The 10,941-nt window shown below is 42.1% G+C and overlaps 1 protein-coding gene across 1 annotated transcript; it reads left to right on the top strand.

The window, feature by feature from the left end:
- Nucleotides 1-1,517: 1,517 nt before the first annotated feature.
- On the top strand, nucleotides 1,518-10,817 carry LOC111336298 (uncharacterized). The gene is made up of 10 exons (XM_022942366.2): nucleotides 1,518-1,616; nucleotides 2,613-2,722; nucleotides 3,569-4,000; nucleotides 4,393-4,419; nucleotides 4,534-4,694; nucleotides 5,392-5,611; nucleotides 6,853-6,965; nucleotides 7,307-7,365; nucleotides 8,058-8,245; nucleotides 8,742-10,817. The coding sequence occupies exons 2-10, from the start codon at nucleotides 2,626-2,628 to the stop codon at nucleotides 10,115-10,117; spliced, it is 2,673 nt and encodes an 890-aa protein (XP_022798101.2). The 5' UTR covers nucleotides 1,518-1,616; nucleotides 2,613-2,625; the 3' UTR covers nucleotides 10,118-10,817.
- Nucleotides 10,818-10,941: the final 124 nt, after the last annotated feature.

Genomic DNA, 10,941 nt, shown 5'->3' with positions numbered 1-10,941 from the left:
AGTTTAATCTTATAATCAAAAGTTTCAAAAGATGGGTTCTTTGGTGACTTGGACAGAGTGTCTGTATACGCGGAGATGTCCCGTAAGTAAATTCTGCGTCCCGAAAGCTCTGCGTCCCTATCCATTGAGCTAACCGCCTCCCAGTTAGCTCAATGAATAGAGCGCTGGACTGTTGTGCGGGAGGTCGAGGGTTCGAGCCCCGCCGGACCAACACTCAGGGTCTTAAAATAATTGAGAATAATTTGCTGCCTTTCTATAACATCAAGAAATGATTAGATATTCTAGTCTTCTCGGATAGGGACGAATAAATGGAGGTCCCATCTCCTGCAGGGTTAGGGGTAGGAGAAGTTAATTTCCCACACACGAGATTACTGTGTGATGGATGTCCTCCCCTGGGGTAGGATGGGTGGGTTTATTGGGCGCGCAGTAATTGGCGCAAAGCCGTTGCGGCGTCCCTGCCGGTTGGCGAAGCTATTAAATAAATAAAGTAAACTCAGAATACTGATTTAGTTGTAAGGGCGATTTCCCATAGCAACCTCGTGAAGCGCCATGGGTCTTGGATCACAAAATCTTTTAGTTTAATGTACCACTGTCATGCTGCTACAACGTCTACAAAGTTTAACCAAAACTACAACTGCTATAATTCAAATTCTAGCGAGCCCCCCCCCCATCGAAACCTGCCTTCCTCGGCTCCTTAGTACAATCCCGCAAACGAAAACCCTCTTCATTGAAATGATTCCTTCTCGGTAACTGATAAGTTCACTATTTGCATCTTGCGATTAAGCCTCCTCCAATTCTTTCCACCACTGCCCCTTGATAAGACTGACAAGAGTGCGCAGAGTAGAACCAGAAGTGGATATTCTCTCTTGATAGAAGTGAAAGATTTTCAGCTGTTTTTCCTTGTCTGTCTTGCTAGGTAACACCCCCGATCGAAGTCTAAATTGGTCTCCTCAGTTCCATCTATAATTAGACGTAGAGTTAGTTTGAGTTTTGTGTTTTATTTTTCGGCTTCAGGTATGGAGAAGAGTTCTGTTATGTTCTCAATGCAATTTGTTTGAAAACGTTTCCCATTTTCCGCCTACAATCCGTCTACATATACAAACTCCAAGGGATACTAGCCCCTTTTCAGAAATAACTGTACTCAAAGCTCCTTAGTCCTTAGTAGGTCTAGTAGCCATGTAGGCCCAAGGCTGAATAAAAGCAAAAAAGTCGTGGAGTAGCACAAATTTTTACGATGAACTATAGCTGGTCAGTTGCCAGCCAATTTCAGTACATTTTCCAGCTTTTCAAAACTTGGAAACCGGCTTCGGTTAAGATAAAATTATTTCATCGATTTATAGACTGAGGTTTTATCTAAATTGGCGCGATCAAAGCTAAGTATCAAAACATGCGGTCTGCTATTTGTTGTCGCACTGACTTGTCGAGTGAATCATGGGGGGACAACAGACAGGTATCTCGTCGGCCAATGAAATCTTTTGTTCCCTAGTCGAACTTCCGGTCATCCTTCGGTCATGAATTATCAAACACATAAAGGACTACAGGTTCTTTTAGTTCCGTCTACAGGTCTTCAAGAAGTTTGGATTCACGCCGGGATAACAGTGAGCTGACTGGTGGAGGTAAGATTTATTTAGAAAACACTTTTCGACAAAACGAAGCTATTGGTAGATGATTTTTTGTGTACATTGTCTGACAAATGGCAATACATTTACGTACCTTGAATGTGTGGGAAGATGCATTTATTGACAAGGTTGCCACTCACAATCATGTCAACTTTGAGATTGTAGTTGGTAAATCTTGGGTGCGGTGATTGCAGCGAGAAACTCCGGTTTCTGTTTCGAGATTGTATATGCTTCGAAACCTTGGTTCAACGAGATTTTTTGTTTCTTCTTCTTCGTGATTAGTTTGATCTTAAAGGTAGAAAAACTTACCTGTTTTGAGTAGCTGGTGACAGACGGATAAGAACCGACAAGGTGGAAAGTGGAAAAATCGAAGACGGACGGAAACATATTCAAATAAAATCTCAAAAACGCATTGATATTGTCCAGTTTAAAATTAAAAATCATGTGACGACGAAATCTGTAATCGGAATCTGCTTAACTAGCCGCTAATAGCTAAGGAAAAGTCCTAATGGAAAGACAGTGATCAGATTTATTCTGCTCGCCTTGCAATTATGAATAAGTGACTAGCATTGCTGGGTGACATTCATATACACAACAAGGCCTTAAAAGTTACTGTCACCTTTAATTTTGTCCATTTAAAGGAAAGTGAAGGGAAGTAATGAAAATGAATTAATTCAACAGCAAGCGTTAAAGCACCAGCAATAAAGGTGTTTACCTAATGAATTATTTGATCTGGTACCTCCCCTTTTCGCGAGGGTACTGCATGGTTAATTAGGTTGGGTTAGCTTCGTGTTTTACGAGTGAAGTGCCCACTTTCCTGGATCCATTGACGGATTGCATGAGCATGAAGCAATAAGGAATATTTTTACACCTTTCCGTAAACAGAACGCTCTCCTTCCCCTCTCCCTCCCTCCCCCCCCTCATTATCAACTCTGGTTGATAATGAGCAAGTCAAAACGCTAACTTCTTATCGTTTCCTTCTTTTGACGATAGAAACTTGTCAGCCATGTTTCTCCGAACGTGTTTTGAAACTGTGCTGTTGTTCGTGGTGACAATTAAAGCTGCCCCCTATCCTATACCCGAAGCCTCTCAGAAGGCACCAGGTAATGTGAGGTTACCTTTTGAAGTTTCAAGCGACCATTTCGGCTGTCATTCTTTCCGATATATAGCAGCACAGGCTCTTTGTTGAAAGATATCTTTACCAATTCAAAATCATAATTGATTAAATACCTTAAAGATGAATCAACTTAAAGTCGATTACAAAGGAGTCCTAATTAGGAGCTGCCATAATTTATCACCAGGGAAGGGTGGGAGTGTTTTTGTTGTGTCACGATAATATTCAGCTGATCCCCTCTTTGGCTCTCTAATATTAGCGTGACTCCCTCCCTCAATGGCAATTAATAGGCAGTTAATTTTCTATAGTTCCCACTTTATACTTTGTCGACGACGACTCACACCCCTCCCCCCGTGTTACCCCTGAAATCACGAGATCCCCCTAAAATCCTCCACCCTCCCTACCCTCTTTTTTCCAAGCGATAACTAATGACTGATCTTTTCGAAATGTTTTACACAATTAGTTATTTAGTTATTCATTTTTGTTTCAATGTCCGACCCATTCTTCTTGGAGTGAAACCAGGATTAAATCGGTGGACTGCGAAATAACAGAGGATCAAGTTGTATAATAACGCATCTTGCAGATGCAACTTTCCCCGGAGTACGTAATTGTGAAAAAAAAAAAAATACTTGGACTGAAGACTTAGACTTGGACTTGGTTTTTGTTATTTTCCGACCAGTATTGGTGGGGAGGGACAAGACACTTGTTAAACCTATACACTGTCCTTGTCGCTCCAAATTTTGATGAACTGAACAGAAAAGATCGTGGCTCATAAGAGTTAACTTTAATTGTTTGGTTTAGCTAACAAATAAATTTTAGTCATTTTTCTTCGCAGGAGTTGAAGCATTCTTAGAAAAGGAATTACAATTGATAAACAAGTATCGTTTGATGCACGCCGCCGCTCCTCTTCAGCTCTCACTCGACCTAACCAACAAGGCCGAGTTATGGGCAACTCAACTAGCCAATCAAGACAAGGAAAAGATTGACGTCAACTCCAAATATGGTCAGAATATTTTCTCGACCAAAGATGAGAAAGACGTCGCAGCTAAAAGCGTGCGGTCGTGGTATAATGAAATCAGATTCTATGATTTCCACAGCGCAAAGGAATCTCTTAAGTCTTCTTATTTTACCCAGCTTGTCTGGGTTGGATCTCAAGACGTCGGTATTGGAAAGGCGAAAAGTGCAAGCGGTAAAACCTACATCGTCGCCTTATTTAACCCTCCTGGTAACGAAGGAAACTTCCTGCATAATGTGCTCCCAGTAACAGGTTTGTTTGTAAAAAAAAAAGCTGTTAAATGTACATTTGGTATAACAATATGTTTGTAGTCGACGCATGGTAGAGATCTGTGGCTTATAAAAATGATCATCATCATTTACATCATCATAGCGCATACGCAACATATATCAACATTCCTATCCCGACAAGCAGTGTGGAGAAATTTTGTCACCATGGACCTAGCTCAACGACCTAGCCTACCATGAGTCTCCCAGTCCCACGGTGGAGAATCCAAAATAGTAATTGGAAGGTCGCAAGTTTGACTCCAAGTTGGGAGCCACGAGTTCTTTTTGTCCTTTCATACCTGTGTCATTGAATGAATAACATCTTTCTGCACGAAATAACTCAATAACTATACTTTTTAAAAATTTGTTCTTTTTCAGGGAGTGGTGTTGGAAAGCAAGGACCATGTAAGACTGCTTTTATTTTGACAATCCTCACCATAATTCATAACGATTAACCATATCTCGTGCACAAATTCGTGAGCCCTTAGAATTAAATCAAGCTGATTTTAATTTTAACAGCAAAGTGCCCTAATGGATATAAACTGTACAACAATATTTGCTACAAGTACTTTCCTGGTCCAGTCAACTGGGTTCAAGCCTCAGAGAAATGCGCTGCGGATTTTGCCACACTTGCATCGATTGGGAGTGAAGCTGAGGATATGTTCGTGAAAACTATTTTGGTAAGGATAACTGCACAAGTAAAAAATATTCAAACTCAGGGAAATTATCACTCATCAGCTCTGGCTGAGAAGGTAAAACCTTTTCTTACTAGCCTGTGTTTAAGCTTTCGTAGTTTATTACAGGTTTACAGGCCCGCATAAAAGTATTCAACATATGTTTATTTCCCAACGGATACTCGTCCAACATCATTTGTACGGATGTTGGAGCGATATTTAGTAACTGTTTTTACTAGCTAATACTTGCCACCTTGAACAGCAAGGAACATTCACTCAAATACCCCAAAATTTTTCCGCCAACATTTTTTGCTAGCGGGTGTATCAAAGTTGGGATAAATTTTATAAGTATTTTCACTTCTCTTAATCACACTCATCTGCTCGCACTAATAATCCCGAACATTCAAATGTCATCCGTTCAAACGCTTTTATTTATAGCATTGAGAAAAAAAAAGGATTCTATAAAGAACCTTAACGGTGAGAAGGCATCTCATGACATCAGCGATTGATTGCCATGCGCATAACAGCAGGTAACCAATTAAAACTGAGCGCCTGTGACAGAAGTACGCATCGAGGACCTGTTTTTTTCTTACATCACTCACCGGTAAATCAGTCGTAAAGGACTGTTTTTGAAGATAATCCCCGTTCACAACAAAGCCGAAGAATAAATGAGTGTAAGTTTTTTTTTCGATCTCTTTAACAGAGCTCAGCTGGTGTCTCAGACGCCTGGATCGGGGTAAGCGATTTAACGAACGATGGAGTCCTGTCCTGGCTGGATGGGAGCCCACCTCACTTTATGAACTGGGATTTCTATCAGAAGAATTTTCCTGGAAAAAAGTGTGGCGTCATATTAACCAACTTTAATTGGAAATACAAGGCCTGCGATGGATCGAGAGGATTCGTTTGCAAGCGACCCCTGAGAGGTCAGTAAACTTTATCCTCCCCTTCCAGTCGCAGACAACCTTCATGGGCCGGAGAAGGAGGAGGTAGCATAGAAAGAACAGATGATGATATAGAAAAATGAACTTATTTCCTTAGATAACATTATGCTTTCTTATCACCTTTTGGGAAATAAAAAAGATGAACATTCACTGATTAGTTATGGACCACGTAATTTGCGATCATTAAACGACACTACCGGCTAACCCTCTACTGAAAATGGTCAATCCTCCATGATGTAGCGTAAGTTCTTAGGTCAGACTACAGGGTCTGTCCTGAAAGAAGCCAATCAGTCAATTAGTTAGTCAATCATTCTTTCCATCTGCCATTCCGTTAGTCAGTCAGTCAGTCAGTCAGACAGTCAGTCAATCAGTCAGTCAATCAGTCAGTCAGTCAGTCAGTCAGTCAGTCAATCAGTCAGCCAGTCAGTCAATCAGTCAGTCAGTCAGTCAGTCAATCAGTCAGTCAATCCGTCAGTCAGTCAGTCAGTCAATCAGTTAGTCAGTCAGTCAGTCAGACAGTCAGTCAGTCAATCAGTCAGTCAGTCAGTCAGTCAGACAGTCAGTCAGTCAATCAGTCAATCAGTCAATCAGTCAGTCAGTCAGTCAGTCAATCAGTCAGTCAGTCAGTCAGTCAATCAGTCAGTCAGTCAGTCAGTCAATCAGTCAGTCAGTCAGTCAGTCAGTCAATCAGTCAGTCAGTCAGTCAGTCAATCAGTCAATCATTCAGTCAGTCAGTCAGTTAGTCAGTCAGTCAATCAGTCAGTCAGTCAGTCAGTTAGTCAGTCAATCAGTCAGTCAGTCAGTCAGTCAATCAGTCAGTCAGTCAGTCAGTCAGTCAGTCAGTCAATCAGTCAATCAGTCAATCATTCAGTCAGTCAGTCAGTCAGTCAGTCAATCAGTGGATCGTTCAGTCCATAGGTCATGCAGCCGGTCAGTGATCCAACAATTTATTCAGTCACTCAAGATTAACAACGTTTCACCCGACCAGGGAAGGGATTAATTTCACTTCCTTCTTAAGTAGAGTTGCTATATCCAAATGACTGCTATTCCTGGAAATCCGTATACTTGATGTATGTTCCTTATTCACTGGCAGTAAATTTAACTGGCCAAAGCGATGTAAACATGAACGTCACCAAAGAAAAAAGTAAAAAAAAAGTGATCGGCTGTTTTTTTTTTTTTTCATGAGCTTGTTCCATACTTACAGGGCACTTCCTCTATTTCAGGCATTACCGAATATTTAGTGATCCTTCGTTACGAAAATAAGTTATGGACCGACAACCTTTACGTGCCGGGAAGTCCTAGGTACCAAGCTCTCAGCAGACATATCCAAGAAGCGGTAAGTGACAGAATGATTTCGCAAGTGTTTTTTTCTTAAAAAATAGATCCACCTTATGTGGCCACCAGGAGCGTTGGCCGGGTAACCCATTACGGCGCTGTGTCTGGTGACTACTACCTTCTGTTTATCGTTATCTCAATATATCTATTAACATCCATTTCACTTATAATGTCAATAATAATGTAACACACTATGAGAGGTGAACTGATAAAAGAAGCGAATGTAATTAAAAATTGAAATCCATCCAAAAGTGATTAGTGGCTTAGTAACCCAGCCCGGGTAGGATATCTTAGGTGTGATGGAGCCGAACTCGTTTCCAACCCTTTTCGTTTGCTCGACAGCTTCTCGATGTGTACGGTGACTTTGATTGGTTTGAGCAAATCACAGTGGATCACTTCAGGTAAGGCTAGAACGATACGAGTTTTGGGAGTCACGTGATACTTTCTTTGTAAAGATCTTTTGAATAACAAACTACGACTTGGAAATACCTAAGTTTTAGTTAAATCAGAAGTGCAGAAAAAAGGCGAATCTTGGTTGGCACTAGAGTCATCAGTTGGTTCCCACAAACCCTACTAGGGGTGGCAAATAGGTGAATTGGAAAATTGGCGAGACCCCAAGAATTCTTGATTTTTACTGTCGCTTTATTCAAATTAGTGCAAGATACTTGCAATTGCATGGAAATGTCACCTAACAGTTGTGAGCCCTAGCTTTTCCGAACTCATATTTTTAAATTGACAGCGATTACCCACAGACCTCTGTCACCCACAAGGATAACTCTTAGCAGGGCTATCCTTTTGCCCTGAGTCTCTTTTATAAGAAAAAAAAAACCCCGATTTTGAGCTCTGGTAGAGAGACGCGGGACGTCGAGAGGAAAAAAAATGCAATGTAAAGGACACTTCACACCATATCAAAAGAGCTGACTATATTTCAAAGTCGGTCTAAAAGTTTGCGATGCATACAATTCGTTAAGGTACCCTTTGCCACTCTCAATACCATTTCTATTTAATTCCAATAGTTTCTGCTCCTTCTCCACAATTTTTTCAATCAGCTGAAATCTTCAATTATCACCCACAATTCTACTTTTTCCAATAGCAAAGGAGAGGAAGACAAAATCCTGGCATACTTCAAGCTACGCTTTACTCCTGATGATACCTCCCCAGCTGATCCGATCCAGTTTCTGCGGAACTCCATTCAGGGAAGTGATTCCTCAAAAAGAAGTGTCATCACCGGAACTCTTTATGGGGAGAAAGTTCAGCTTATTAACGCTACTATGATTGTGGGTGAGTGCTCAGAAAAGTAAAACAAACAAAAAAAAAACCAGGGCAGGTATACAATGAAATGAAAACTGCTTGAACTCTGACTGGTCGTATCCCATAATCTTCTGGAGTACCGATGCATGATGCCAAAATGTGGTAAGAAAATTATTGACACACTCCCCCTGCGGTTCATTTCTCCTTTTGTTGTTACCACATTTTGAATTTGCGCCACCTTTCGTCTAAAACAGAACAGACATACGGTAACATGGAATCTATCGGATAAATAGAACAAGGCGAGGGTCGAAAGGCTTGTGTCTTTGGCTGTTCCATTTGCCAGTGTCTGTTCGCTCTCCATCCTCTTTTAAGCCCAGCATGTCCTTTGTGCTTTTCTCAAGAGTTAGATGTTGCGAATTGCTGCCTTTTCCGGTCAAAAATATAAAGAGAGATTCGATCGTTGCCTCTTCGAGAGGGTAATGTATGTCTAAGAAACTAATGCTCTTACTGACTTTGTTTCTTGCAGTGGATCAGACTCCAGAGACTTGTCCCAGTTACTGCATGAGTTCGCAATGCATGCCGACCGTCTGTAACCCATGGTGCTGTGATCCATTCGGCCAGCAGTTTTTCCAAAGCTCCTATGGAGCACCACAGCAGCCTGGATACAACATGATTGGTTCTGCACCAGGCCAAATACAAGGTTATCCCTCACCAAACCCCCTCTCAGTCCCTCAGCAAGCCCAGTTTCAGTACCGACCTCAACCACAGCCTGCTTACTCGATCCTTCCACGGCCACAGCCATATCAGTACCCAATTCCACCCCCTCAATACCCATTACCACCTCAGCCTCAGCCATACCAATATCCAGTTCCAACCCGGCCACAACAACATCAATACCGACCACAGACACCCATTCAGTCCCCTTACTCAGTCCCACCACGACCACAGACATATCCTTTCCCAATCCCTGTGCAACCGCAACAGATTCGGTACCAGGTTCCGCAAAGACCACCCATGCCTCCATCGCCACAGTTCTTAATTTTACCGGGTCAGCCACAACCCCAGCACCAAGCACCACAACAATACCAGGCTATCCCAAGGCCAGTGTATCCACAACCCTGGCCGGTTTATCCCCAGCCTCAGCAGATGATGCAACAGCCTCCACCACAGTTCTTGCAAATGGGTCAAAATACAAAGGAGAAGCAGAAGCCACAAGCTGGTCAAGGGAAGTCTCCGGTACAACTTCAGGGAGTGGTATCCTCGTACCCCTTCCAACAACCATACCAGCCCTTGCCAAATCCTCCGATGCCCTTCTACCAGCCAGCCTTCCAGCAATACTACCAACCTACAGTTGCAGCTCCAAAGCCACATTCACCTGGTAAAGAGAAGGAGAAGGAGTCGGCGAAGGAATCTGAGAGCGGCAAAGAAAAGTCTCATGAGAAACCTCTGCCAGTTGCTGTACCACAGCCAACCTATCCTTATTTGGGATATCCTTCACAATCTTCCTACCCTTACTACTCCGCTCCTATACCATCAACTCAGACGATACCATTTAAGATAAGAATCTATCGACCTGTCTTGAATATCCCCCGTTCATCCCCTCCTCCTCTGTTTAACTCGGGGTATCCGATTCCAAATATGCAGCAGCCGGTTTACCAGCCTTACCCTGTCCCCCTTCCGCAGTACCGGCTACCACCAAGTGGTCTACAACCTGCATCTCCAGGGCTTCGTCCTTTAGAACAAAGATCCTTTTATCCACAAGTCAGCCCTCCTCCACAAGGTTATCCGATGCAGTCATCCTTGCCAGTCAGTCCTTATCGGCCACCATATCTCGGCGTACAAATCCCGCCCTATCCCGGCGTACAAATGCCGCAAACAGCTCCCTTACCCGTTCATAAGTGATGAACTTGGCTACTAAAAAAAACCGAATATGGATTATTTCTTAGGAAATGAACTATAAAACGTTGTGATATGCAAGATGTTTGCTTAAAATTTGTACAAAGAACTGCTTAATAAGTTTCATCTAGGGGATAACTTATCGATACTAACCAATACATTAATTCATAGCTTAGATGACACAGTTTTGATTGAATCTGAGACATAGGTTGAGTCTCCCAAAAACGGTGCATCTACACTCGTGCGCCAAGTACGGGTGACTTTCTTCTTTTCTCCTTATTAGGGATTTAGCCTAGCCACGCCACCGTAATATCTTCCCGGAAGAAATTTAAGCTTGAAAACTCTCATTAGTTTCTCCTGTAAATAGACTTGATTGTACATGGGAAATATTTCCACAGCGATTGAATGCCGGGAAAAAAAAGGGTCATGTATATATAATGACTTTTACCTTTTCATCTTCAACTGATGTGATAGCCGAACTTCATTTGTTGTAGTTGTTGCTTTTTCCTTGCTTGTTTTCTTGAGTACAATCTTAGTGAAATGTTCAGCAAGCAACCGTGGACGATAATCCTACTCTTGTACGTTGGATCAGCAGTGATCTGATCGGCTCAAAATAATGAATATAAATGTAGAGGCAAGACTGATACAAAGTAGATAAGTTTTGAAAAACTGGATACATTACATTTACATTCACGGTTTTATTGTGTTCGATTCGTCGAGGTCATATTCCGTATTCTTCGAATAAGCACCCAGCTGCTTATTTAATATTTCGGCTAAAAAGGAGGGGCGCTTACTGGAAGGAGGGTACTTAATGGAGAGGGGCGCTTACT

The sequence above is a fragment of the Stylophora pistillata genome, chromosome 13, assembly GCF_964205215.1.
Source record: "Stylophora pistillata chromosome 13, jaStyPist1.2, whole genome shotgun sequence".
NCBI lineage: Eukaryota > Metazoa > Cnidaria > Anthozoa > Scleractinia > Pocilloporidae > Stylophora > Stylophora pistillata.
The sequence above is the reverse complement of the archived record's forward strand: the minus strand, read 5'-3'. Positions and strand labels throughout refer to the sequence as shown.